General features: G+C 52.5%; 1 protein-coding gene and 1 non-coding gene across 6 annotated transcripts; both read right to left on the reverse strand.

Moving 5' to 3' along the window:
• Window positions 1-569: 569 nt before the first annotated feature.
• On the reverse strand, window positions 570-20,103 carry SHF (Src homology 2 domain containing F). 5 transcript variants are annotated; one of them, XM_047737812.1, is made up of 7 exons: window positions 19,588-20,103; window positions 10,519-10,660; window positions 8,133-8,339; window positions 6,453-6,593; window positions 5,053-5,224; window positions 4,789-4,908; window positions 570-1,389 (listed from the first exon to the last, which is right to left on the reverse strand). In XM_047737812.1, exons 1-7 carry the CDS (start codon window positions 20,086-20,088, stop codon window positions 1,203-1,205), a joined length of 1,470 nt encoding a protein of 489 aa, XP_047593768.1. In that variant the 5' UTR covers window positions 20,089-20,103; the 3' UTR covers window positions 570-1,202. The 5 variants fall into 5 exon arrangements, with proteins under 5 accessions (XP_047593768.1, XP_047593769.1, XP_047593770.1 ...); XM_047737813.1 differs by lacking the exon at window positions 6,453-6,593; XM_047737814.1 differs by lacking the exons at window positions 5,053-5,224; window positions 6,453-6,593 and having other exon boundaries at window positions 4,789-4,984.
• Window positions 20,104-25,527: 5,424 nt separating this feature from the next.
• TRNAH-GUG (transfer RNA histidin (anticodon GUG)) lies at window positions 25,528-25,599 on the reverse strand. Its single transcript has one exon. It is a non-coding gene; the product is annotated as a tRNA-His (tRNA).
• Window positions 25,600-26,400: the final 801 nt, after the last annotated feature.

Below are 26,400 nucleotides of genomic sequence, written 5' to 3' on the forward strand. Positions count from 1 at the left end.
CGCGCGGACCGCCCCGCCAGGCTCAGCAGCCAGCCGGAGGCCTCAGCCCGAACGTGGATCGGGCCCAGACCTGCAGGCTGCAAGTTTCCAGGGGCCCGGACTCCGGGTCGGCGAATGGGGGAGGCGCGGCAGGCCCCGCTTCCTCTGGAAAGAAAGCGCAGTGGGCCGCGCCAGCTTTCCCGCCTCCGCGGGTGCGCGGCTTCCGCGTGGCAGGGCCGCCCGCTCCCCCTCGCCTGGCGCGCTGCCTCTTTGTCTCCCCGCGGCTCCCCTCCTCCCAGACGAATGGCTGTTGGCAGGAAATTGGACGCGCTCCTGGGGAGCCACGCAAGTCGGCGTGGCGGGGAGGGGGCGCCGAGCGGCCGGCCGGCTCCGGGTGCCCCCGGCCGGGGCAGGGGCGGCGGGGGATGTTTTGACATCTCGTCAAGGGAAGGAACTTGATGCTTCGAAAGTGCTTTTCACAGCCGGCCTGTGTCTGCTCCCAAGCTGATTTATAAACAGAATCTGCGCTCGCTTCGCAGCTCCCTCCCTCGACAGCCCGGGGGGCGGCGCTGGAGGCGCGGACGCGGCTGTGCCTGGCAGGACTGGGTTTATTTATTATTGCATCTGGCCGGGAGCCGGGGCGGCCCGGGGACTGCGCAAGTTCCCTCCGGCCCGAGCCCTTCCCCTCGTCTCCCAACCCCCAAGGCCCGATCCATCCTTGGTGGGGCGGGGGTGGTGGTGGTTTCTGGCTTCCCCAAGCCCCGCACCGGACTCTGGACGGAGCCTGCCTGTGGTTTAGGGGTGGAGAGATGGCCAGGGCGCCCCAAAGGCCCGCGTCCTGCCCCACCCCACACTGACCCAGGGGGAAGGAGACGGTGAGGAATGGGGTCTCCCCCTGTGCCCTAGGGGCGGAAAAGGCGGGGGGGGGGGGGGTGCGGATCTTAAACTCCTCTGGCGACCAGGGGCTCTGACGCCCCCTTCCTCCAGGGGCTGTCCTCTCTCCCCAGAGATTCCTCTGTCCTCAGCTCCAGACAGCCTTTTACTCCAAGGCCCCATTAGGCCTTCCCGTTTAGAATAAATTAAGGAATCTCCAGCTTCCACTTGGTCTTGGAAGAGGGGAAGAAAGGTTTGACAGAACATGTCCCTGGGAAGAGCCACAGCCCTCAGCAGGGGGTTGGGCACAGGGCTGGGTCCAGATTTGTCACAGTGCCCAGGCCTCCCATCTACAGAGTCCGAATGGCCACAGGGTAGAGCAGGGACATGTGCTCGGCCCCCTTAATGGGCAGCTTGCGGCTGGCGTAGTGATGCACGATTTCAGGGACGCTGCTGAAGGGTGGGCTGTTCTGGCCCAGCACGTACTTGTGTTCCTTGGTCCGGGACAGCTTCATGTGCATGAAGCCCTGACTGCTCCTGGGAAGAGGAGAGGAGACCCTGGTGAGTAGGGGCCCTCTCCCGTCCCCCTTCCCTCCCCAACCCCTACCCCTGCAGCAAATACTGTTTCCGGCCAGCTGCGTGTGGAGGTGACTAGGGAAGGTGGAGGCCACTCCACCTCCAAAATAGGGAGGAGGCAGAGAGGATTTTGTGACTGGGTAACAGTAGGCATTGGTTTTGTGGTAAGGGCACTGGGTGTGCCAAGAATGTGTGTAGTGAGTGTACAGGGCGTGTGCAGGTGGAAACAAGCGACCACTCTCCCTGCCCCAAACCCTGTGACCCAGGCACCGGTGTCCTCCAGTCTGTATGGCCAAGGCTGGTCTGCCCTCCCCATCTCTGAGCTGTGGAGGGGGTGGGGGTGAGGCTCCTAGTGACTCATATGGAGACACACACATCCTTGGCAGGGCATTGTTGACAACCAAGTGAATCTTGGTTGAGGCTCTCTCATGCAGAAACCAGGGGAGGGTGTGAGCTAGGGGCTCTGGAAATCCTTTCCAAATCTGGAAGTCTCAACTGCCTTGTCCTAGGGATACCCCTTTACCCTCCTAACTGGGCCTTGGGCCAAGCCCACCCCCCCTCCTTTATCCCTTCAGCCTGGGATGACATCATCGGTGAGGCTGTAACTCCCTCCCTCAGAGAGGAAACGCTCCACTGCCTCTCCCATCTCCTTGACACAATCCAGGAAATCCACATTAGTGCCTGGCCCTGTCCCCAAGACAAGGACCCTGCTGCTCAGAGCTCTGGCCAGCTCCCAGCTACCCGGACACCCTCTGTCTTAGAGAGAAAGCATGGAGGTGGGGTGGGGACCAAGCAAGAACAGCGTCTGCCCAAGCTACCATAGGCCTGGCCCACAGGCAAGGAGGAAGCAATCCTTAGGGGAGCCCCAAAGCCTGAGTACTTGTCTCCCAGCCAGAGCCTACCTGGGGAAAAGTGCAGGGCTCAGAAACTAGTAAGGGAAGTAGGACTGGTAAGGGGGACCCTCATATGAGGTGAGGCTGGCAAACTTCATTTCCTTCCCCTGCCTGGGTACAAAGAGGGCTCTGACTGGACCCATTTCACTGGGCCCACAAGGGAAGATGGAGAGTGGATGACTGAAGAGAGGAAAGGGATGACAGGAAAAACCCTCCCAATTCCTTCTCCTAGGATACAGTACCCTAAAGCCTGCTGGGAGCCCCAGGCTGGGTGTATGGGGTGGGGGGTGGGGGACACAGGCATCCCTCTTCTGTAGGCCTGAGATAATGACTGAGGCTTACGGTGACCACACAGGCCCTGGGGAAACTGTACAGTCCCTGGGGGCAATGCAGAGACGGGGAGGCAGTGAGTAGATCCTCTCCCCTGTCTGCCCTATGCCATGGCCCAGGCCCAAAGCTGTGGGTACTAGCTTGGGCCTTGCTTTCCCTCACCCTCTCACAGTTTGGGGACAAGCCCCTACCCACAGTCCACTTGGGATAATCACCTCTCCCAAAAACTGCATTGCATCTTCTCCTTGAGGAACAGCTCTGGCCAAAAAGGGCAATAAGTGGCAATAAACCTCCATCTGGAGAACTGACCTCCTGGGATAAAGTCCCAAGCAGAGTCCTTGCCCAACCCTCAGGAGCCTGGATGGGACTAGCTGGGCCGCAGGGCCAGAGCTGACCTGGCTTTCGGAGGAAGCTGTTTAATTACCAGTGAAAGCCCTTCTATTACAGAGAGCAGAGAAACCATAATTGTATTTCAGAGAAGCCATTTGTATGCAAACGAGGCTCTGGCAGACAGATGCTGGTGGGGCCAGATGAGGCTGGGCTGAAGCAGCATCCAGGCCTGCCTCCCCCTTGTACTCCCCAGGCTAGGGCTGAGCCCTGGCCCACTCTGTTCAGGGAGCCAGACCCTTGCTGTCTAACCCAGCCTTGGACTGTTCCAGATTTGATGTCGGGTGGAGCTATGCGATGGAAGACTGCGGTTCTTGTAGTCAGGCTGAACTGAGCTGGGTGCAAATCCTGCTTTTGGTACTTCATTACCTGTGGCCTCAACCAACTCACATAGCTCTTTGTATTTACTTCTGTCTATAAAAAAGAGATTCATCTTATAGGTTGGTGGTTTGGAGAGGGTATATACGCTGCTCAGCACACAGTAGATGCTCTGTGACTCTAATCTATTAAAGCAATACACATTCCTAGTGTTATATCAGATTTTTGACAGATTAGCTTTTCCTAAATGCTCCTTTGATTTTATGATAATTTTCAGGGTATGAGAGTGGCAAGAAACCTAAGTGGTACCCATTAATGCATTTTGCAAAGGAAGAAACCAAGACCCAGACAGGTTTCATGATTTGCCTAGGGTCACATAGCTAGTTTTATTAAGCCCACGAATAAAATTCAAGTTATTTGAATATAGACTGGCATTTTCCCATTATCTTTTAGTTGAAGTTGAATAATTATCCTCAAATATATCTGTTTAATAGTCCCAACTTTTCTGTATATTGCGTTTGTTTGAAGTGGGGGTATACCTGTAATCTAATGCCCCCAGAAAGTGTGGTAGGAGGTGGTACAGATGTCCCAGCAGTGTTGGGGGGATGTGAATGGACACACCATCTGACAGGCTGTCGTGTGGAGTGTAGGATCTACCAGGCAGAACTCCTGGGGATGAACGGGAGGGCTGGCCATTCTACCAGGATGGCCTAGGAGGCCAATGCTGATCTATCAGTTCCTGGGAAGGAAGGCTCATGGGAGGGGAGGGTCCTGCCACCCCCTCCTCCTCCTGGATCCTTTAAGATTCAGTTATCAGCCACTAGTACCCAGACCGCCTGCCCACTTCTTCACAGTGAACAACAGCTTTGTGTCCGCTATTCCACCCTCCTCCCAGGACCCAGCCTCTCTCGAGCAAAGTTCCTCTCTCCTTGCCTATGCTTTAAGAACATTTGGACTTCTATTAATAAAGATGATGGTGATAATTTATTTAGCATTTAGCACCATGTTAAGTGCCTCCCATATATTACTTCATTTGATCCTTCCCTACAAGGTAGATATTATTATTCTCCCATTTTATAAGTAAGAAAACTGAGGCCCAGAGAGGTTAAGGGGGCTCCAGGCCACACAGCTAGTAAGTGACAGGGGAGGGGGTGGCAGGACCCTCCCCTCCCATCGGACAGGCTTGATTGTTTCTTCTAATGGACTCTGAGCTCCTTGAGATCAGGGGCTGAGCCTCAGACTGCTCCAGATCCCCAGGGCCTGGCCCAGGGTCAGCAAATGTTCATGGGGACGGAGTTCTCCCCAGCTTGGTTGGGTATGGGGAGAATGTTGGTCCTCCTGTCCTGCTGGTTGTCTTCCCATGGATTCTCCTTGGTGCCATGCTGATGAGCTAATCCTGCCTAACACTGCTAGCTGGCCCACCCCTACTCACTTGAGGGACAGGGAGAAATCATTCTTGCTGGTCTCACTGTTGCGCACCAGGTAGCTGGCCTCTTTGCACAGTCGGAGCAGGTTCTCGGCATCTGTTCGACTGATGGCCCCGTGGTACCAGCTGAGGACAAGAGAGAGGAAGGGGGGCATCTCTGCTGGGTCCCTTGCCGTCCTCGCCCACCCATTCTGGGTGTCCCCTGCAGGCAAGCCAGTGGCAGGAGGGGAAGGGAGGGGAGAGAGTCCCCAGCTGGACACAGACACTCACACCTGGTTTTCCAGAGGCAGTGCTGGGTCTGTCCACTCCCCAAGGGGGCTGCTGGGCTCCACGCTTAGGGGCTTTGCTGACTTGGGGTTCCCTGCAGAGAGTCGGGGAGGTAGCCGCCCCTTCTCCTCCCGGCCAGGTGACAGGCAGCTCTTCTCAGATCCTTCAAACTGGGCTGTGGGGAATATACCAGTCATAGACTCCGAGGACCCTTAGAGACAGAGCTCTATAGAATAACCAGTGCTCCCATTTTCTGCCAAAAAGGGTCAAAGGAATATTCTAGAAGGGTGGGACATGCTCCTGGGCTTGACCGGCTCTGGGGACAGAATCTTGGGTCCACTCCCCTTTTGGGGGTGGGGCTCAGCCCTCCTATGCCACACTGTCCCTACCAGTCCCCATGCTGTGGGAGGAGAGGAGAAAGAAGCAACATGAGAAACCACTTCAACTTCTCCCTCTGGAGCAGCTGCCTGCCTTCCCCTATTCCATTACCCCTCGGGGTGGCTTCAGCGCTGATAATATTGTTTCTTTCTCCTCCTCAGAGTTCATTACTGTTCTCCATATCACCCTGCCAAGCCATTCTGTAGAAATGACTTATCGATTTGAGAACAATTATCCGATTCCCCTTGGTGCCATCCTGACAGGCTAATCCTGCCCGAAGCCGCCAGCCAGCCCGCCCCTCCCCCCGCCCCCAGGGCTGCTGCCCACAGGCTCCCTGCCCCCACCAGAGAAACCCAGCTGGGGTGGCTCTGCCCCACTGAACCAAACCCCTGGAGGGAGGAAGCCAGTGAGCCACATGGGCACAGGCACACATGGACAGGTGACAGAGACCCTCTTTCATCCTATATTTACAAAATACCCCTCACACTCAGGCACAAATGTACAAACAGGTGTTCACAAACCCTTGGCTGCCCATTCTGTACAAAACTGAATGGAGAGGGAAGTGCTCAATGCTTCCTTTCTTCTCATTTGGGTTTTTTCTCTCCTTGTAGCATTTTCAGGATCTTATTGTTTTTCAGTTACCAGATGCAAGGATCAGACCCTTCACTTACTGGAAGGACTCAGACATTTCCTGTGCTAGCATCATCCCTGCCTCAAGAGTTATTTACACTGTCAAAGGGTGGGGTCGGCAAAATCCTATGCAAAGAAGTGAATCTAAAATAGTAGATTTTTGTGGCATGGTGGGAAAGATATTTGGAAAGGGACTCCTTTAGGAGACACCTTCCCCACACGTTTTGGAGGAAGGAGGAATGTGTGCTTTGTCCCTTCTCTCTTCCTCCAGGACGAAGGGAATTCTTCCTGGGTTCTCCAAACCTTGCCCCATTCCAGCTCCTCCAACCCAAGCCCACAGGGCCTGAGGCATGAGAGAACATGTCACCCTGGCCAGAAGCTCCCACAGGACCCACCGCTGCCGTCCTCCAGGCTGGGCTCAGGGAGGGGTGAGGCTGGACCGGAGATGTCCCTGTCCCCGTCAGGGAGGGAGGGGCTGCTGTCCAGCTGTCCCACCGGCGGAGGCCAAGGTAGGTCTTTGATGACCTTAATGTCAACTGGAGCCAGCAGCAGGGAGAAGAGACACAGACAGGGACAGAGACAGAGAGAGAGACAGAGAGAGGCAGAGGTTGAGACACCAAAACCCAGAGCCAGGACACAGGATAGCCTAGAAAGGAGGAGGGTCAGAGCAAAGGCAGGAGTGGCTTCTGAGGGGGGAGCAGGACTCTCAGAGGGTTGGATGGAGCCACAATGACCACACCAGGCTAACTCAGTCAAAGGGTGGGGGGGCACAGATAGCAAACAGGATGCAGAGTCTTGCCCTGCCAGCTGTGTGGGTCCCCTTCATTTGAAGCCTCAGAAGCCTACAGGGCCCAAAAGGAGCAGGAAAGGAAGAAAGGAGGGACAACGAGCTGCCCTCACCTCCCGGCACCACACCCAGGTTCCCACAGCCTCCTGGCACCCTCAGACTTGCTGCCCTTCCTCCTTTTACCCACGGTCTGGGAAGTCATGGGCAGCGAGACTGACAGCCCAGCTCCAGGCTGTCAGGAATACTCTGATGTGGGGGCAGATGTTTTATTGAAATTTAGCCCCACACCCTCAATCTTGAGCCCCGACAATTAAGAAAGGGATGCCACTGGTGGCTGCAGGACTGCTAACGAGGTTTCCTAATGACGAGCATAGATTTTCCCATTAAGCAATCCAAACAGTATTGATTCTCCAAGGAGACTTCTGGAGATAAATGGTCCCTCCTCAATGGTGCACGCTTTACAGGAAACAAATTAGAAACCTGTGGTTTCCCAGTCTAGCCACCAGGGCGGGGAGGACAGGGCAGAGAGCTGAGTTCAGCTCTAGCATGAAGGAGAGGTGAAGGGGCCATAGGAGTGGGGGTGAAGTCAAATGGCATTTACATCTTTTATGTTCTCACTGAATCAAGAATCCAGGGGCTAAAGCCCTCTCCAGCCGCACCCATTCAGCACCACCACCCCCAAACCTCCCCGGGTTGGACTCCAGGCCTGGGATCTGCATGGGGGTGTATGACACAGGAGAAACCTAACCCTCATTCAACCAAGGGGATTTCTCACAGCCTCTCTCTCCCCACCTGTTCCTGCTTCCTCAAAAATACCCTCAGGGCACAGGTGCCCCTAGCCTGCTACTGGGAGACACAGCTCTCTGATTCACAGCTGGGATCTCTAAAGGTTACGCACACAGCATTTTCATTGTCTGGGCTGTTAAATGCCTTCTTTTGTTAAGGGTAAGTATTTAACATGTCCCAAGTTTTATCTTTTTGTTTGGAATTTCTGTATTTTAAGATATACCCTGTCTCCCAAAAGAGGGAAATGGCCTAAGCCTCTTGGACTCTGAGAGGTGGTGATACAGGGAGACCCTCCATCCTCCCTTACCCGTTCCCTGACCCGCACACAGCGCTGCACCCACATGGCCCAATTCGCCAATCTCTGTGATGCACGCAACTATTCCTCCCTTGGGCCCAGCTTCAGGGCCTCCCCCAGTACCTGGGGTCCACTCCTTCCACTGCCCTGGGCCTGGAGAGCTGTTTGGAGACCCCAGCAGACCCACCAGCTCCACCAGGGGTTTACCTGCAAAGGCTTTGGAAATCCTCTCCTTCTTCCACTCCCAGGGCTGGTCATACTCCTCAGGGGGCCTCTCATCATCCTCTGGCAGCCGGGACTCCCGAGGCCAGGTGGCCCCCTCACCCTCAGGGGTGGTCCCCTCCTCCTCTGGCTCGTAGGGCGTGTCATACAGAGGCAAGGCCTGAGCGGCTGTCTCCTTGGAGCTCCGGATCTCTGCCAGGGCAAGGCAGGAGGGGAGGTGTAAGAGCGGCCCTGGCTGCCCAGCTCAGCTTCTCTGTCAGCACCCTCAGCAACACACCAAGCCTCCTTCAAAGGAGATGCCACTGGCTCTGGGAGCCCAATGGCCCTCAAAACATCTCTGGGGTTCCAAAAAGCATGGGATCCAATGGAGGCAGGGGCAGAGAAGCACCAGAGTGAAAGACAGAAAAAAGATCTTTAGATGGTCAGCAAGGGGTTGGGAAATGAGGCTTACACATTTTGGAAACTGAGGCAGGGTCCTCTCCTAATCCACCTCCTCCTGACTACACAGCTCCAGTTTTTCCCTTGCATCCCAAGTAATACCACTTGACAATCAGAAAATACTTCTTTGTTGCTCAGCTACTGCTGAGCACTCCCTCCTTGCAACTGTCGCCTTCTGACAAGTCAATTACGTGGTTGTCCTCTCTGGTTACCCGTTTGGACTCCTTCCCTGGCCCCTCTCTTGGTCTCTGTTCCCCAGAACCAGGCCTTATTCGCCCTCACTCCTTGCCCAGTCTCATGGCACCATATACACTTCCAGTTGCCAATAAGATCTTTCACTTGAATGTTTCAAACTTGCCACTTTCTCAAGAAATTCTTCTACTCTGTTCTGTGATTTTCTTTTTGGGATCACTGGCCCCATTGAAAATAAAAGCTATGGAGCTACTCTCCAGAACATGTGCAAATTCTCACATACAATTCCAGGGCATTCATGAGCCTCCGAGGGGTACACACCACTCTGATCTAAAGAGGGTAGTCACCCTCCCACCTTCTCCCTTTATGTCCACTACACTGCTCTCCTCGGTCCTGGCCCTCCTTCCTGCTCTAAATCCCACCTGTTTGCCCCCAGTACCTGAGGACTCTTAGCCTCATCTCTCCACATCTAGATTGTTGCTAGGGTGAGCCCTCCTCTACTGGCTCGAATTTCCATGAGCTCCATGGAGAACACTTCTGACCGTTCTCTGCCCCCTCACCCCACTCCCAAGGAGGGAGAGCAGCTTATCTGATCACCAGCGGATGTTCACTCTCTTTCTCAGCTCTGCCTTCTGGCTCTTTCTCCTCCTGCCTCCTCGCCCTGCTCCTGTGAAGGGGCCTATAGCTGTGCTGCATTGCCCAAGCCTGAGTGGGGAAGTTTAATTCTGTGAATTATTAAGCAGCCCGCTGTGGAGACATAGCTAAGTGATGTTCTCCAATCTACTGTATCACTAATAAAGCTGACATTCTTATCTTCATCCATCTATTTCCTTAATCTGACTTCTCAGTGATCTCCAAGTTCAGGAGGGGAAGAAAGCGGTGCTAATTATTGCTCCCTTAAAGCCTCAGCTTTCCACAACTGCTAACTCATCTTTCTGATGCCCAGTTCTCCTGGTCTGTTCTGTACACCAAAGCCTCAGTAATCCCCTTAAAATGCCGTATTTGTCCTGTTTCTGTCTTGCTCAGGAATCCATATCGGTTTTCCTCCTCCTCCAGAGCAAGTCCCGCCTTCAAGGCCCTTCACTGCCCCCGTGGCCTCTCTCATTCTGGCTCCTCAGTATGCCCAACACTAAAATTGTCTGCCCTTGAACAAACCTTCCTCCCCTCCTGCCTTGGGGTCTTGGCTTGGACCAACTCACCCCCGTCCTCCTCTCAGATCACCCCCGCTTAGTTCTCTTTCCCTGGACCCTCTCTTGACCTCTGCTCTGCTCCCCAGGACCAAGCCTTACTCATTGCTCTCTGCCTGCACTCCTTGACCAGCTTGCCCTTCTCCAGCCCTGTGGTTCCAACCACCATAAAGCTGTTTCACTCTGATATCACAACCTCTCAAGCTCACCACCTTCCCTAAAGCTGGTGATTCTCTTTTTTGGGTTCCATGACCCCCAGCCCACACCACTTATCCTGCCCCTCCTGACTGTCCTAACTCTATCGGCCTGACCTTTAGTTGTGTGGCCTTTTCTACCGCCTCACATCTCAGACACCACAAGTCATGGCTCCTTCTCCAAACTGACTCTCTTGAAGGCAGTGGCCAGTGACCCAAGGTGGTCCATGGTGGACCCATGGTCTCCAAGGACCAGTAAGGAATCATGGAATCAATCCTTAGTCTTGTAGGTCCCAGAGCCTGTTGTGCCAATACCTAGATCTCAGACAGCAATCCCCCACCCCTGACTCCATCACGCACCAGCCATCATCTTTTGGGCCTCATAGGGTTCCATATAGCCGTCATTTTCAGGGACCTTGTCTGGGGCTCCTGAAGCTCCTGCTGGGCCTTCACCAGTCTCCTGAACATCAAATGGGTCTGCGTAGTCTTCAAGGATTGCCAACTGTGGGAAGACAGTGAGGAGAGCAGGCTTCAGACATCTGAGAGACAGCTCTGCATCTCCCCAGATGCTTTGTCCATGGGAGTGAGTCCTGGGCAGAATGTCTTAGACCTAGAGGAAGAGGCATCCACAGGCAGGCTCTGAGCTTGGATGGGGACAAGCTCTGGCTCTTCCTCTGCAGGTTTCCCCTACTAGACTGCCGACAGAGTGGCAGATCTATCTTTTCTATTAATTTTTTGCCTCTGGGTCATCCCTTAGGATAAATGGCCAGGATAAAGCTCTGGGCACTAAGGCCTGCCTCAGTCTGTGTCCAGGCAGAACAACAGAGGTGTTCAACACCAGATGGTTCAACAGAGGGAATCAATTCAGAGAACTGGTTACAAAGGTGTCGGAGGAGTTCACAGAACAAGTAGGGAATAGCAGGCAACTCAGAGATTAACTTGGTCCATGCCTACAAGTTCCATCCCAGATGCTGAGCAAAGAAAAATTTGCTGACCACAGAGAAAAGCAAAGCCAAATACTCACTTTATGGCACAGTCCTGCTGGTCTAGCCTCAGAACATTCATCACCATGTCATATGTGCATTGTTACACTCATTTTAAGGAAATGGAGGCTCAGGGCAGGTAGGGAATAATACGTCTAAGACCATTCCACCTAAGTGGGGGAACCCAGTTGGAACCTGTGCCCTTTGTGCAAAATGCTGCTGCCAGCCTGCCACCAGTGGGCGTCTTGGCTATCCCAGGAGAGAGACCAACTTTGACAGCCCTGAGGAAAGCCAGGGTTTGGGCTCAGTTGAAATCCCCTGGTTTCTGGAGGCTAGGAACAGGGAAGGCGTAGCCTTGACACTCCACATCCCACACTGCCCCTTTCTCCCTCACAAGTGGTTCATGACCAACCCTCTTGTCCCTGCTCCAGTCAAGGCAGAGCGAACTGTAAGCCACACACCCTGAGGAAGAGCCCAAGGTGCTCAGGGCGGGGTGCAGCAGAGGACAATAGAGCCTTTCTCCAAGCTGGGCACAGGCTCCTTGAAGGGGGCAGGCCTAAGCGGAGACAGAGCCCAGCCCACCCAGGGCTGCCAGCACCTGAGGGGAAGCACTGCACTGAGTTGACAGGCATTGACAAGAGGTGGCTCTGGGGCCTGTGGCATGAGGAGGGGCCACTCCTGCCTCTCCTCCATTCTCAGTGTAGGCTTTGGGTCTGGGCCAGATCAGAACAGCAGGAGCCAGTTGAGCAGGGAGGCTATGGGGGTGATTGTCTGCCCTGGGTCAGTGGATCTGGGACCCCGTAGCAAAGCAGTGACGGGAAAAGTAAACTGCCCACCACAGGGACTCCTCCTGCACGTTCCTTGGGCCCCCCATGAGCCCCTCAAGGGGTCTCTGAAGCACATCCCAGTGACTCCTACCATCTCCCCCTTCAGTTCAGCTCCCACCATGTTCCACCTTGTATCACCCAAATCCCCTCCTTCACCTCCCTCAAATCTCCACCTGCTTCTGAGAAGACCACCATCTCAAGTCATACCATCCCCACCATCAGCTCACCCACCAGCCTAGAGTTCTTTGTTGTTTCTGTCTCTCTAGCTCTAACAAGCGCCTGGCTCACAGTAGGTACTATAAAAATGTTTCTACTAGATCACTGCCTGTCTCCCCTTGGAGCCCTCCACCCCTAGTCCTCCTTCTTCCAGGAAGGAGAGAAAAGAAATCCACTCCCACCCCAAGCTGCTTCCTCCCAGACATACTAGCACTCACAGCCCCACCCACCCAACCAAGGGGGCTCTGCAGTTGGCAGTTGGCACTCAGCCTCACACTCCTATGTAACAGCTATTTAACAGGAAACGAGTTATCGGACGAGCTATCCTTAAGCAGTGTAATGCCCACAAGAAAAAGTCCAGAGTTAAAGGGACTTAAAGATTCCACTTCCCTCTTTGGCTTCTCCCTACCCACCTCGGATCACTCTGTTACCTGAAAGTTCTGTGCTTTGTTTCTTACCAAAGAGGCTTTCCCTCTGCCTGGATTATATGATTTTCTTTCTTCAGAATTCCTTTCCATTCTCCCCCCAGGTATGGTTAGATGCCTCTGTGCCGGGGTATTATTACACTGTGTAATAAATACTTGTTTCATCATCTGTCTTCCTGCAGATCCTGAGCCTCCTGAGGGTAGGACCATGCTTACTGCTAAATTCCCAGCACCTAAAAGTGCTCAGTAGGTATCTGTTAAATTAGTTCACATAAAACAGGAATAATGGACAAAGGAAGCACTTCTCCTTGTTTATTCAGAAGAGAAAGGCATCATGAGTCCGGTGGGGGGGTGGGGCACTGAGTCCTGGAGAAACTGCTCAGTGAGAAGTGCTGTGCCCAAGCCCCAGTCTCCCAGGCTCTGCAGAGCCCCCTTCCCTGGCTCTTCCCCCGCCCCAAGCCAGTGCCCTTCCTGCTGGAGCCCTGGGCTGGACTTGAGCTGTGACCTCTCCCTGGCCCAGCACGGGCCTCCCTAGGGCCAGCCCACGGTGCCTATGGGCACCCAGGTGGCAGCTCTGTGGGCAGTTCAATAGCTCCTCTGTTCCACCCCAGACTCCACACCCTGCTCCAGGAAAACCTAGCCCCCCGCCCTGGGCGGGTTACCTAGAGGAGCCACCCACAGGGCTGGGAGACAGGAGCAGAAGCAGAAACACCTGCTGGGAAGGTTGGCAAGACCGGCACCCACCCGTGGTTTCTAGGCCATGTGAGAAGGCCAAACTGCTCAGTGCGGGGAAGCTGCCTCTGCAGGCTTCTGATACCTTTGCTCTACCACGATTTATTTTGTTCATGGGACCTTTGCCTGACTGCTGTACTCACTGTTGTATACCACGTCCGCCACAGGGCCTGGCACAAGGGAGGCACTCCGTGTACATTTACTAGATGCTCCAAAGGCCTCCATCTCTAAGACTCTAGCTTCTGGAGCAACACAGACTCTCAGATCCCCATTCACCCCAACTCTGAGCAGCTGTGAGACCAGTAGCAGCTGTGGGAGCAGGCTGTCCGGAGAACCGGCACTTGAGCAGGGATCAAAGCCTCTGGTTCAAGGGCAGAAGGGAAGAACTGGCAGGGAAGGCACCTAAAACCAGGGCTAATATTTAGGCAAACCTCTGGTAGGCAGAATGCTACTGAAAGGCTGAAATACTTCCAAATTAGTAGGCAAGTAGCTGCTGCCCGGAGGCCCCCTTGTCCCCACGCCTCCTGCCAACCAGATCCCCTCCCTCCTGCCATCCGGCAGGCTCCAGACCCAGCTCTTGTGCCTGTTCCAACTGGGCAGTGCCCCTCCCAGAGCAGCTGTCCTGCTTTGACTCTCCTTCCTGCCTGAGCCTCTCCTAAGATAGCTGGCAGGCCCACCATCTGATGCGACCTTCCACTCTGCAGCTGGGCCCCACTAGGAGTTCCTGACCCTACCCATGGGGCTCGCTGGTCCAAGGGCAGCTAGCAGGGGGCACATGTCACAGGATTTGGGCTCTGCAAGGTTGCCAAAGTCTACTCCTGCCCCTTTCCTCCATGTCTTCAGTTGACATTTAATGTCTGGAAGCCTCTGGTTTTTCACCTGTAGAATGGGGATGGTATTACTACCCACCTCATAGGATTGGAAAGAAGACAATGAGTGTAAAAGTCCTTAATTCAGAGGCTGGAATGCAGTCAGTGCTCAATAGATGTTCGCCCTGCCGCTGATCTCTTCTATTCAGACACTAAAGCCCAGAGTTTAGGTGCTGGACTGGGGACACAGATGGCGGCAGTAGAGACAAGACTGGCACCCAGGTCTCCTGACTGTCACTGCCTTGCTGCAGATTTTCCAGACAACTCAGGAAATGTAGCATCCTCTCTCCTCCACTTGTAGATTTAAAATACACTTTAGCATGTTAAAGGCTCTGAGAAATCGTGTAGCAAAGAGAGCTGTCTAATTTTGTTTAACTCGGCATTTCTCCAAAGTATTTAACCGTGAAATCCTTTTTCTGCCGAAAGTCTGTCAGTTTTGGAAATGGTATATACTATTTACCTTTCCCAAAATCTAACTTTCTGTGCCCTCTGTTCCCGCTTATTGGAATCACCCTTCCCAATTTTATCTGCCATGGAAACTCCTTCCCACGAAACAAATCTGTTAGCATCTTTTTCTAATTACAAAGAAATGTCAAACTTGTAAGACATTCGAACATCACGGATATACAATGGAGGTCGACAACCCTTGTAAGGTGTGTCTGAGGCCACCTCAGGACTGGGTGGCAAGTGCTGGCCTTTCGGTTCAGAAAATGGAGAACCCAGCACAGGGTGCACTCTTCATTCCTTCTCTGAGTCTACTCCCCACACTCGGTGAACAGCTCCCCGAAAGGGGCCGTGATCCCACGGCCTGCCATCAGGCCGCCTGGCTGCGAACCCCAGCTCTCCTACTAGCTGTGAAATCAGGCACGTGTGACGCAACACTCCTGGGCTTCAGTCTCCCTCTAAATAACCTGAGGATAATGACAGAATCTTCTCCTAGGGTCACTGTCAGAAGCAGTTGGTCTATAACACATCAGCTATTTCAAAATAGTACCAGGCACATGGCAGGTACTAGGTAATGGTCTGCGAGTATACCATGAAAGATGGAAAGACCAGATCTCTGGGTCCTCCAGGGGCTCACAGGGACAGCCACAAAGGAAGCTCCATGAGTGTGGCACCCCGAGGGGCTGTGAAACCCTGCAGCTGCGCCCCAAGCTCCAGAGGCCCCGCAGGCTCCCTGTGTGCCGGTGGAACTGGGCCCCAACTCTGCTCTCGCACAGCATCTGCACTGGTTCTGCAGGGCGGGGGGCAAGCTGGAGGGGGCAGCAGCTGCCCTTCCAAGCCCCAGGCCCCAGCCAGCTGCTCCCACCCACGGTCCGCAGCACCCTAGCTGTTCCTGGCTCCCAACAGGTGGAGTGCCAGGGCTAACTGAGGTGTCCTTGAGTCACTGGCCAAGCTAACAAGCTGCAGATGCCTTCCCTCAAGAGTGAGTGCTGCAGTGTGAGGAGGCAGCAGTGGGAAGAGTGGTAGGCCCACCATAAAGTTCCCTGGTAGCCGCAGGCCTTGGCAGTACCCCTTCACCCACCGCAAAGCCCCAGTGACAGCAAAGATGGCCAGCCCTGGCCAAAGGGTTAAGGGCTCTAACCAATCCACAAAGGTCCCTTCACCTGGACCCTTCTTTTTTCCTCCTCCTGCCTCCACTGGAGGACATGTGCAAGATAAACAGATCACAACTCCAGACTCTGTGGAAGTCAGAAAAAGAAAAATTAAAGCAAGAACAAACAAACTCAAAAAAGGCAAGGACCAGGTCTTCTAGGAGGTGAGTCCCTTTCAGCGCCTGGGCTAGTGTCACTTAATGTTCTAGAACTCCTCAGTGAACACTGGCTGAGGCACGATCTTACGGCAGCAGTCCTCAGGTCAGACTCCTGACCCCAGAGCAGGAATGTCTTGTTTGCCTTCTGACACCATCAATGTCTCCTTCCTTTTCCTCTCTCTACCTGACTTTTCACTTGCTTCCAAATTTGGGCCTGGAGGATCCAAGTCCATTTGAACACCATGTATTTATTTTTTAAAGTTCTTGGGGCGCCTGGGTGGCTCAGTGGGTTGAGCCGCTGCCTTCGGCTCAGGTCATGATCTCGGGGTCCTGGGATCGAGTCCCGCGTCGGGCTCTCTGCTCGGCGGGGAGCCTGCTTCCCTCTCTCTCTCTCTCTCTCTCTCTCTCTCTCTGCCTGCCTCTCTGTCAACTGTGATCTCTCTCTGTCAAATAAATAAATAAAAATTTTTTAAAAAATTAAAAAAAATAAAGTTCTTGATATTTTGGGCCCTATGAAACCCTTTAAGCATCTGGGAGCTGTTAGCCTTTTCCCAGAGAAATGCTCATGCACCCAAATATTTGCACATAATTTCTGGAGGTTCATGAACCCCCAAAGCCTCTCCATGAGCTAAGAACGAGAGCCCTAGTTTCAATGCATACAGGGTATCTGTCTTATTGTTCACATCATCTCTTTCTCTGTCTCTCTGTCACTCACTCACTCACACACACACACATATCTTGGCAGGATGGAGGCAAAGGACACACTGTGCAGATGGTCACAGGCAGCTCCAAGCTTTATCCAATTAGGGCCCCTTTTCCATACCCATCCCCCTTTCCTAATTAGACCAGTTTTTTCCTGTCACAGATCTGAGAAAAGGGAGCAAAGCAACTAAGGCCCAATTCTCTCACCCCTCTGCCCAAGTGTGGCCTGGAGGCCAGACAGGGCCCAGCACCATGAGGGAGCTCTTCCCACGGCCAGATGGTGCGGCCCTGACTGCCTGGTCCAGGGGGCAGCTCCTGCGGCTCCCACACCTGCACTGCCAGGCCCGCCCAGATGGCCACCCTTGCCCCCTTGCCAAATGCAGCAGTGGGTCTCAGGGAGGGCCAGTAGCCAGAGCCCTGCATGGGGAAACACTAATGGGCCTAAGCTCCCTAGGCCTCTCAGGGCCCTGTCGAAATCCCCATTCTCTCCTGCCCTCTAAAGTCACTTTCCACAGGGCTCATTTCCCCTCCATCTTCTCATCATAGCAGTATTTCCATGCATTTCATCAAACCTCACAACCAGGCCCTCTCATGGGGTTCTGAACCACCTAGCACCAGCTACTGGGCTCCAGGAAGGGAAGGAAAGTGGGCCAGCCTATGGCCCATCCCGGTCTGCAGTCCCCATCTCACCTCAGAAAGTAACCCCAAAGCAAAAAGCCAAGAAGACCCACATGGCCGAGAGGACAGGAACAGAGGATCGGGACAAAACACTTCACAGAACAGAAACTCCAGCTCAACTGGCCGGCTCACCATTCAGGGACAGCAACTTGGGCTTAGGATAAGGGGCTCAGGTGCCTAGTTTGGACTCTTCCTAAGGGAAGACTCTGGGATCCCCCAAACTGTACTCCTAAACAAGCGGAGCTCCTCTCTCTCAATGGTGGGAGGCTCCAGGTTGGGGCCCGCAGAGACAATGTCCCTGCCCCTGAGCCAGTTTGGATGGCATCCTGGATCCTTCTCATCACACCCACTAAAGAAACCACAGATTGTGTAGCTCCTGGGAGATCCTGCTGGATTTCATTCCTGTCCCTGCAGCTGACAAAGGAGTCAGACACCTCTTGGCCCCTAACGTCTGAATAGCCCACAGATCACAGAGCCAACCCAGGCTGAGGCATGGATGCCCTCAGTGAGAAGAGACCATGGATCTCTCAGTTGTGTGGATGCAGCCCCTTCCTTGGGGGGTCTCTGTGGGGAAATGTACAAAAGGGAGCTGTAGTTAAGGGAGTCTCTGACCTTCAGGTCACCTTAGCAATGGACAGTCACCATTCAATGGATGTATTTTATTCACCCCTTTTTATGCAAGCATGTCAGGCACTTGGGAAATTCAGACATGAGGAGGACAATGATCCTTGTCCTAGAGGAGCCCATGGCTTCAGGGGCAGCCTATTAGGCCATTCCAAGACTTCAGCGAGGAAGGCCAGGGATAGCTCAGGCCTATGTGCCAATGGGCAGTGGTCAGGGAGGACACTAACTGGTCAGTAATAAAAACAAGGCTTAATGCTTCCTCTGCCTCACTGCCACTGCCACCAACACATCACCCAACAGTGGGAGACAATGAGGAAGGAGAGGAGCTGAAGGTCATGTGATGAAAGCAGTCTCCTTCTGCAGGCTAAGGATCCTGGCCCAGGATGGACAGTCAGGTCCTGTGGCAGGAACGAGGGGGAAAATAAGTCACATTCCTGAGGCTTCTGCTCTGATCCTGACATATCTCTCTTATCCAGGACAGAAGGGTAGTTTCTCCACTGAAAGCCTCAACACGGGATCCTATGGATTCAGACAGCAACTTTGCTCTCCAACCAAATAAAACTGTGTTCTCTGCTGAGGAAAGGGATTAAGCCCCAGGGTTGAGCTTCCAGGGATGTGTGAGGAGGGGACAACAGAGCCAAGGCAGTCCACAGAGTCACTGTCATGGAATTTAGGGCCAGAGGGACCTTGATGGCTTTCAGCTATCAAGGAGGGATAAGACTTAAATGGAGCTGGGCAAGGGCTGGTTCTCCACCAGTGGCCTCTGAGGCCCAGCTTTCCCTTCATCCCATGCCTGCACGTCCCCCAAAGGTTCTAGCCTCCCTCAGAATGGACCCGGGAAAGGGGAGGCCAGGAGGAGACAAGTGGGCTCAGCTGCTCAGCCCCTTCTGGGCAACAGGTCCGAAGCACTGACTGCCCCCTTACACCAAGGGAAATAGTGCAGGAGTGAGCCTGCCTGGACCTCAGTGGTCAGTAATCCTTGGTGAAGAACTACCTACTGCTTGTTCTGGCTTCCTGAGAACAACAGTCCACCAGGCTCCAGTACCACTGGGTAAGGCAAAGGCCAGCTCTTGCTGTATCCACAGGGAGAAACCTCAGCCCTCACCTCCTTCCTGGGGCTCCAGCAACTGGAAGGATGCTTGGGCTCCCCGCGAGGAGGAGGAATGGAGCTTTGTGCTGCCTCTGCGCTGGGGGGAGGGGTCAGAGATCAAAGGGCAGGGAGCTACTGCTCCCGGAGGGCAGAAAAGCCATAAACTGGCTTGGGGTGGGGGGTGCTCAAATACCGTTAGAAAAAAGCTCGCTGATAAGGCCCTGGGAGGAGGAGGAGGACTGACATGAGGAGGGCAGAGCCTCTGAGGAGGAGGGTCACTAGTCCTGGGGCGATAACAGGGACAGAAGCAGAGTTTGGGGCACACGTCCCAGATTAGTCGGTCGAGAATTTGAACAAAGGTGGATGAAGCCTCCGAGCCCCCGGGTCAAGGATTAAGATCTTGTCCTCCAGGAACCGTGACATTAAGGGGCCCAGGCCCGGCCCCGGCCAGGCCACCTTTGTCCCTCTTGAAAGCCCCAGACCTCCTACCACCTCTCCTCCCGGCCACCCACGCCCGGAGCAGCACTCACCCTGTCGCTGCTAGCTGGGGGTCCAGAGATCCGCTCCTCGGGAGGAGGCGCTGGGGGGCCAGGGGTCTCAACCCGAATAAGGCGGTGGGGTGGCGAGCCGTGGCGCGGGGGCGGCGTGGGGCCGGGGACGGCGGGGGTGGCTGGGGCAGCAGCGGAGCTGGACGGCCCCCCAGAGTAAGGGTCTTCGAAGTCGCGCTCTCTCTGCAGCCGATAGGCGGCCAGGATGTCCGGGGGTGGCGCAGGGGGCGCGGCCGGGGACGGTGCGGGGGGACGGTAGTCCGGCTCCGGGGGCGCCGGCTTGCCCCCACCTCCGCCGCCGCCTCCCCCGCGGAAGCCCAGGTGCTCCCGGAGCCACTTGGCCACTCCGCCACTGCCGCCCCCTCCAGGGCCGGCTCCCGCTCCCCCGGCGCCCCGGCGCGACCCCCCCGGGCCGCTCCCCGCGCTCCCCTGCGCCCGCTGCCCCGGGCCGGAGCCCGCTGGAGGAGCTCCGCTCAGTAACATGGGGCCAGCCAGACTGAGCGAGGGGAGCTCTGTGGCCGGGCGGGGGGCGGGGGTGGGGGCGGAGCTCCGCCGGGCGGCAGGAGGGGGCGGGGCTCGTCAGTAACAAGGGAGGGGCGGGGTTCCGCTCCCTATCGGGGTCTACCTCCCCCAGGCAGGGAAGAGAAAAGGGAGTGCGGGTTTCCAGCTGGGGTGGACGTACGAGAAGTAAGTGGGCGACCCCAAGGCAGACGATGCGAATCCTGGACTTGAAGGTGAATCCTCCACGTGTCCCCACACGTGCCCCTGTGGGGGCGCACCTGTCTCCATCTGTTCCCCTTCTCCAGATCGCAGCTCACACTCGGCGCCTCACACCCCTGGGTTCCCAGCCCTCGGACACCTCCGGTCCCTCCCCTCCCTTCCCCCAAGGACTCTTAACTGGGAAATATACCAAGAGGAAAAGCTAGGGAGGGCGAGAGATGGGGCTGTTCCTGTAACATTCTGTTACAGATGTGTCTGTAACAATCCCCTCTTCTGTGTACCACGGGAGCCCCACCTACTTCCTCCCATCCAGCTGCTCCCACTGCATTGCTTCCCAATCCAAGCAGACATATCTCACATCACAGATAATCAACTCTCTAGTGACACCCACTTCTCCCGTGTCTTTTCCACACATGCCCTCCTCACATGCAAACAGCCCTCATATAAACACCTCGAACCCAGGCACAGCGGCTTAGAGCAGGCCCACCTGGCCCTGATGGCAGCATGCACACATGCAGAAATCCCTTAAAGTCAAATCCCAGGTTTCATTGTCAATCAGATTAGTGACAGAATAGAAACAGACAAGTCAATAAATCACGTCTAGAAACAGTTCCAATGTCGTCTATCACAAACCCCTTATCCTCTTGAGGCTCTGATGCTCAAGCCATAGGCATTTTTGTCTTAGAAATAAAGCCAGTTTCTCCACAGAAATAATGTAGCCCTGAAGCAAACGCCAACATTTGCTTTTGGCTCTGCTGGGAAGGTGGCAGCTTTGCCTCATCATCATCCCCCCAGGACAATGCCTCAGAGTCTGTCTCACCCTTGGGCTCGAATCTGCATGGGAGGGAGCAAAGAGCCACATTAGGCCCCAAAGGGAAGGGGTCTCAGAGGTGGGAGGAATAAAGATGTGATGGCGAAACTGCGAATACCCTAGAAATCCCAGGGCCCAGGTCTCCAAACATTGGTTGGGTTTCGGCTTTGTGCCATCTCTAGCTGGCACCATAAGACAGTGCTTCTCGAACTTTAATGTGAACACAATCACCAGGGAACTTGTTACATTGCCGTTTCTGGTTCTGTAGGACTAGCTGGGGTGGGGTCCTAGACTGTGGTTCTAACAGGTTGACAGGTTTATACAGATGCTGCTGGTCCCCACCCCCATCACCAAACATACACACATGCTTGGAGCAGTAGGGTTGCAGGACACACTGACTCAGGAATCCAATGGTTGCAGGCTCTAGCCAGATCTCTGGGCAAGTTACTCAATGCAACCGATCTTCACTTTCATTATAGCTGCAAAGGGCATAATAACTGTTGTGGGAGGATTAGGGGAGATGATGGACAATGAACAGGCTTTGAAACCTGTAAAATGCTTATAATAGGTGTCAAATGAAGCCACCTTTGTTTAAGAAGTAGGGAGTTAAGGTGCTGACAGCTCAGAGGAACGGAATCAATCAAATCTATACAAAAGATGGCAGACTTCATGGGGGAGGTAGATCCGAGCTGGGTAGGATTTGGGCACTTGAAGCAAAAGAGCCAAAAGGTTACTCTAAGCTATGAATGAGGTCAGCATGAACTGAGCCAAGGCAATGAGGTAGGAAGCAGCATAAAGAAGGGGAGGATTCCTGGTGGAGAAGAATAGGAAAAAATGTTAGATGGGGGGGGGGAGGGTGATACCATAAAGGTAGATTTAAATGATAATTTTAAAATTAATACACTGTGTGTATCTTGCACTTCCTGTTGTTTAAATGATTTGTTAATGCACTTTCTTCCCTCACCAGAGTGTGGACTCCTGGAAGCAGTCTGTTGAACACCTCATGGGGACCAAGCAGCTTGCTAGGAACCCAGGATGTAGAGGTGAGGTCATCATGGCAAGGCTCTCTGAGACTTGGGTGAGGTTTGCCAGATCCAAAGTCTTGCATTTTAAGCATTACACCATAAAATCAGGATTTTGGAGGGGAGCAGGGTCCTCCCATCTCTTAATGCAGAGCTGGCAGGATCTTAACAAATGTTGAAATGAATAAAGATCACTTCTCTTGTTCTTATTTTTATATAGCTATAATTGTGGTATACACAATTTTATGTCCTTATTTTTTGTTCACTTAACATTGCATACTTTCCCCATTTTTATTATGTAAGCTTTTTCTTCCATTTTTTTAAAAACGTCAAAACTATAGACAAGTTCAAAGAAAGTACAGTGGAAATCTGTATACCCTTCACTTCAATTCACTACTTTTTAACATTTTGCCGCATATACTCTACCCCTTTCTCTTTTTTCCTTAACCATTTGATGCAAGTTGCAAACATCATGACACTTTTGCTTTAAATAACTCAGCAGCCATTTCCTAAAAATGAAGAATTCTTCTATAGGGCCATTCGGACATATCCATAATAGTGTTATGTAGTCCGTATTAAATTTTTTCCATTTTGCTGAAATATCTTTTATATATATTTTTTTGTCCTGATTCAGGATTTGATCAAGTTTCTCCCATTGCATTTGTTTAAGTTTCCTTAGTCTTTTTAAATCTTGACCAGTTCCCCATTTTGTTGTTAATTTTTCATGACATTGATCATTATGAAGCGTCCAGGGCCGTTGTCATGTAGAATGTCCCACATTCTGGGTTTTCTAGTTGTCTCATGATTCGATTCCGATTAGACTTTTTGAAAAGGACTACTGCATAGGCGATGTTGTGGACTTCCCACTGAATTACACTGGTAGGCTGGTAGCGCACATTTGTCTCTTCATTGGGGATGTGGGCTTAATCACTTGGTTCATTTGGAATCCACCACATCTTTCCTTTACAATTTAAAGTAAGCTGTGGTGGGATATCCTGAGATATTTGATTATTTGTTCCCAACAATGTTTTGCCCAGTGGTTTTAACTTCCATTGATGATCTCTCCGATTTGTTATGATGCTGGAGGATTGCAAAACGGTGACTCTAATTCTGTCATTTCTTCTGCATTTATTGTCTGGCATTCTCTTGTAACAAAGAACTGCTGCTGCTTCTCTGTCTCTCTGTTTTTCTCTCTCTTTCATCCCCATGGTCTAAAAAATTATCTATTTATCTCTCCGTCTATTTATTCAGTGTGATATAATCCATTATTGTTATTGTTATTACTTTTTGATGCTCAAATTGTTCCAAATTTGGCCAATAGGGGCCCTTTAAAGAGGCCTCTGTGTCCTTTTGACTTGATTCCATCAATCTTTAAGCAGTTAACTTGCTTCCTTACAGAAAATATTTCAGACTTGTAATTGTCCTGCTGGAGACCCGTAATCAGTCATTTTTTTAAGGGAACCTTACTCCTTTTGGTTGGAAGTGGTATTTAAAAGTTGACCTAGAACTTCATTTATGTACTTTAGATACTTTAAAAAAGACTATTCAATATTTCATCAAATTAACATTTTAATTTGGCTCAATGTTACCTTATTTGTTGAGCATTCAGGATATTTGCACTCTCTTTTTTTCTAAATTACCCTGTGATAAACATCTTTATACAGATTCCTTTTCCAAGCTTACGATTATGTCCTTTAGCAAGATTCCCAGAAATGGAATTATTGGTGAAAAGGATGTACATTTTTTTCTGACTCTTGATACACATTGCCTAGTTGCTCTCATAGAAGATTTTTAAAGTCAAAAATGACTTCTAAGTGTCAAACCCAATGATTTTTATCTTATTCCTCTTTCTCCTTTGCAGTACCTGAATCTGCTGACCTCTATCGCTGAAACCTTCTTCTCCCAAGCTTTCCTTAAATGACACCATTATGGTTCTCCTCCTTTCTTTTAGGCCACACCCTCTTCCTCCTTTAACCTCCTAAATTTTTGTATGTCCTAAGGCCTCGTCTTTAGCCCTTACTTTTCTTAGTAGGTACTAAGTGGGGTGTCCTCACTTCTGTTTATTTAAATTTGGATGCCCAGTCCTCTCCTGAGTTCTGATCCCTTCTGAGTTTTGCCTTCTCCTAAGACTGGTCCTTGCCTTCTGTCTCCAGCCTTGCCTCAGGCCCATCTCTGTTCACAAACTTGAGAGGACAAACATATCTCAGTATACTCACGCATGCACTCTGTTCTTTGAGATTCTAGATATAGATGGAGTTTCATTTGGGCCACGTTTTCTATTTGTCTGATATGAAAATAACATGTATTTGAAAGAATACAACCTAAGGTACAATCATGAAGTAAACTGGCCCACTTCACTCATTTATGGACACCATAAGAAACCTCTCTTCCAATGTATGCTTGGAAAATATACATAGTAAGATTCAGTTCTGCCTTTGATTAACTTGAATTTTCTAACTCTAGTGGTCTATAATTTAAGTTTGATCTTCATAATAAAATAACAGAGAAATTGAAGTGAAGGGTCTCCAAATGGACTACCAAGTCCCTCTTCCCAACCCCAAACCTAGGATGTTACCCTGCCCTTCCAGCATGAAATCAAAACAGGACCGCTTCTCAACAGAGCCCAGGCTCCGATCCAAAGGTTTTTATAAGCACAATAAGGAATCTCATTCCTCTGTCTCACCAACCCAGCCATCCCTCACCTGCCCCAGCCAGGATCCAGGGCCTAGGGAAAAAAAGGACAGGGTGGGTGGGTGGATATTCCCTCCCTGTATGTGTACTCTTCCTTGTAAAAGGAGATTGCCTATTAGTGCAAATATATCGCCTCAAGTTCTGCCTGACTTCTAGGGGTGAGGGCAAGGAAAGGAAGAGGTCATTTGTATTATGCAAGAAGGGGGTATATATTTTTACACATAAATGCTGTATAAATGTTTGTTTATACAAGGACTGCCATGGAAAGGTATGAAGAAAACTGCAATAATTGGTGGATGAACTGAAGAATGAGGAGACTTACTTTTCACTGGACTTGTGCACATGTATTCTCTATTTAAACATAAACAACTCAATTTTTAAAAAATTCATAAAAGGGAAAATCGCAAGGTCACGGGGGCGCTGTTTTGCTGCTGTAGAATGATTTAGATACCGATTTTCAATTTCTTCGGGAGGGAAGGGATTATAACTGCTGTGAAACTGGATTCATAGTGTTAAGTTAGAGTTACTGGAGGTGGCGATTTTAAGGGTGTCTCACTCTTCAAGGCAGAAAGACGCGGTGGTTCATCTCAAGAAAGCGAATTGTGTTCTCTGTAGAACCTCGCTGCAAGGAGAAAAATTTAAAAACACAAGCCCCTTGCCGTGCCATTGTTCCCACAATGCCGTGACTCGGATTCGAACCGAGGTTGCTGCGGCCACAACGCAGAGTACTAACCACTATACGATCACGGCGAGCTACCGGGGACCTGTAAGGATGGCTTTCTGATTGTCCTCTTCAATAGTCATAGGCCTTCCCACTGTGCACGTCACCAAAAGACCCACCTATGGGGCGGAGTTCCAGCCTAAAATCGAATCTGAGAATGCGCAGGCGCATGGGCTCTTGACAGTTGCTCGGGTTCTCTCAGGTTTTGGTTCCTTAGCCACAGAAGTGGTTATGTTCGGGGGGGGGGGGGGGGGGGGGGGAGAGGGGGGAAGGGTGGGTTCTGTGTGAATAAGGTGGGAGTTTAGGGAGGGAACACTTGGGTATGCAGGGACGGGACTCGCCGGAACTCAATGTTCACAAGTTGTAATTCCCCCTCCTAGGAAGATGCCATCTCCTGTGCTTGGGAGATCTTTCCAGCGACCCGGGTCTGCTGGGGACGCTACTAAGGGGTTCGTGTCCCTGTTGATTCCCCTAGAAGTGATCCAACATCGCCTCGTTGGAGGATATGGACGCCCCCAGGACCGGTTGGTCACGTAGAAGGAGTTCAATGAATGCATCTCGCACTGCCGATCTCCTCCCCGCCAACTTCCTTGCAGCTTGCGTTCCTGCCCGGACCGCCCTGACTCCTCCCTTACAGTACTCCCGCCGCCCGAACCGGTGGCCCCCTCGGTTGTACCCCGGGCGGCAGCAAGCCCCAGTCCGGTTTTTCTTCTTGTCCATCGGTGCTCCCGCCCCCACGGCGCCTAGAACCAGGCCGAGTCCACAGCAGGCAGAAGACTTCTGCTACAATGAGAAAGTGCCACTGGTTCTAACGAGAGAATCCACCGTGA

Source organism: Lutra lutra, chromosome 7, assembly GCF_902655055.1.
Source record: "Lutra lutra chromosome 7, mLutLut1.2, whole genome shotgun sequence".
Lineage (NCBI taxonomy): Eukaryota > Metazoa > Chordata > Mammalia > Carnivora > Mustelidae > Lutra > Lutra lutra.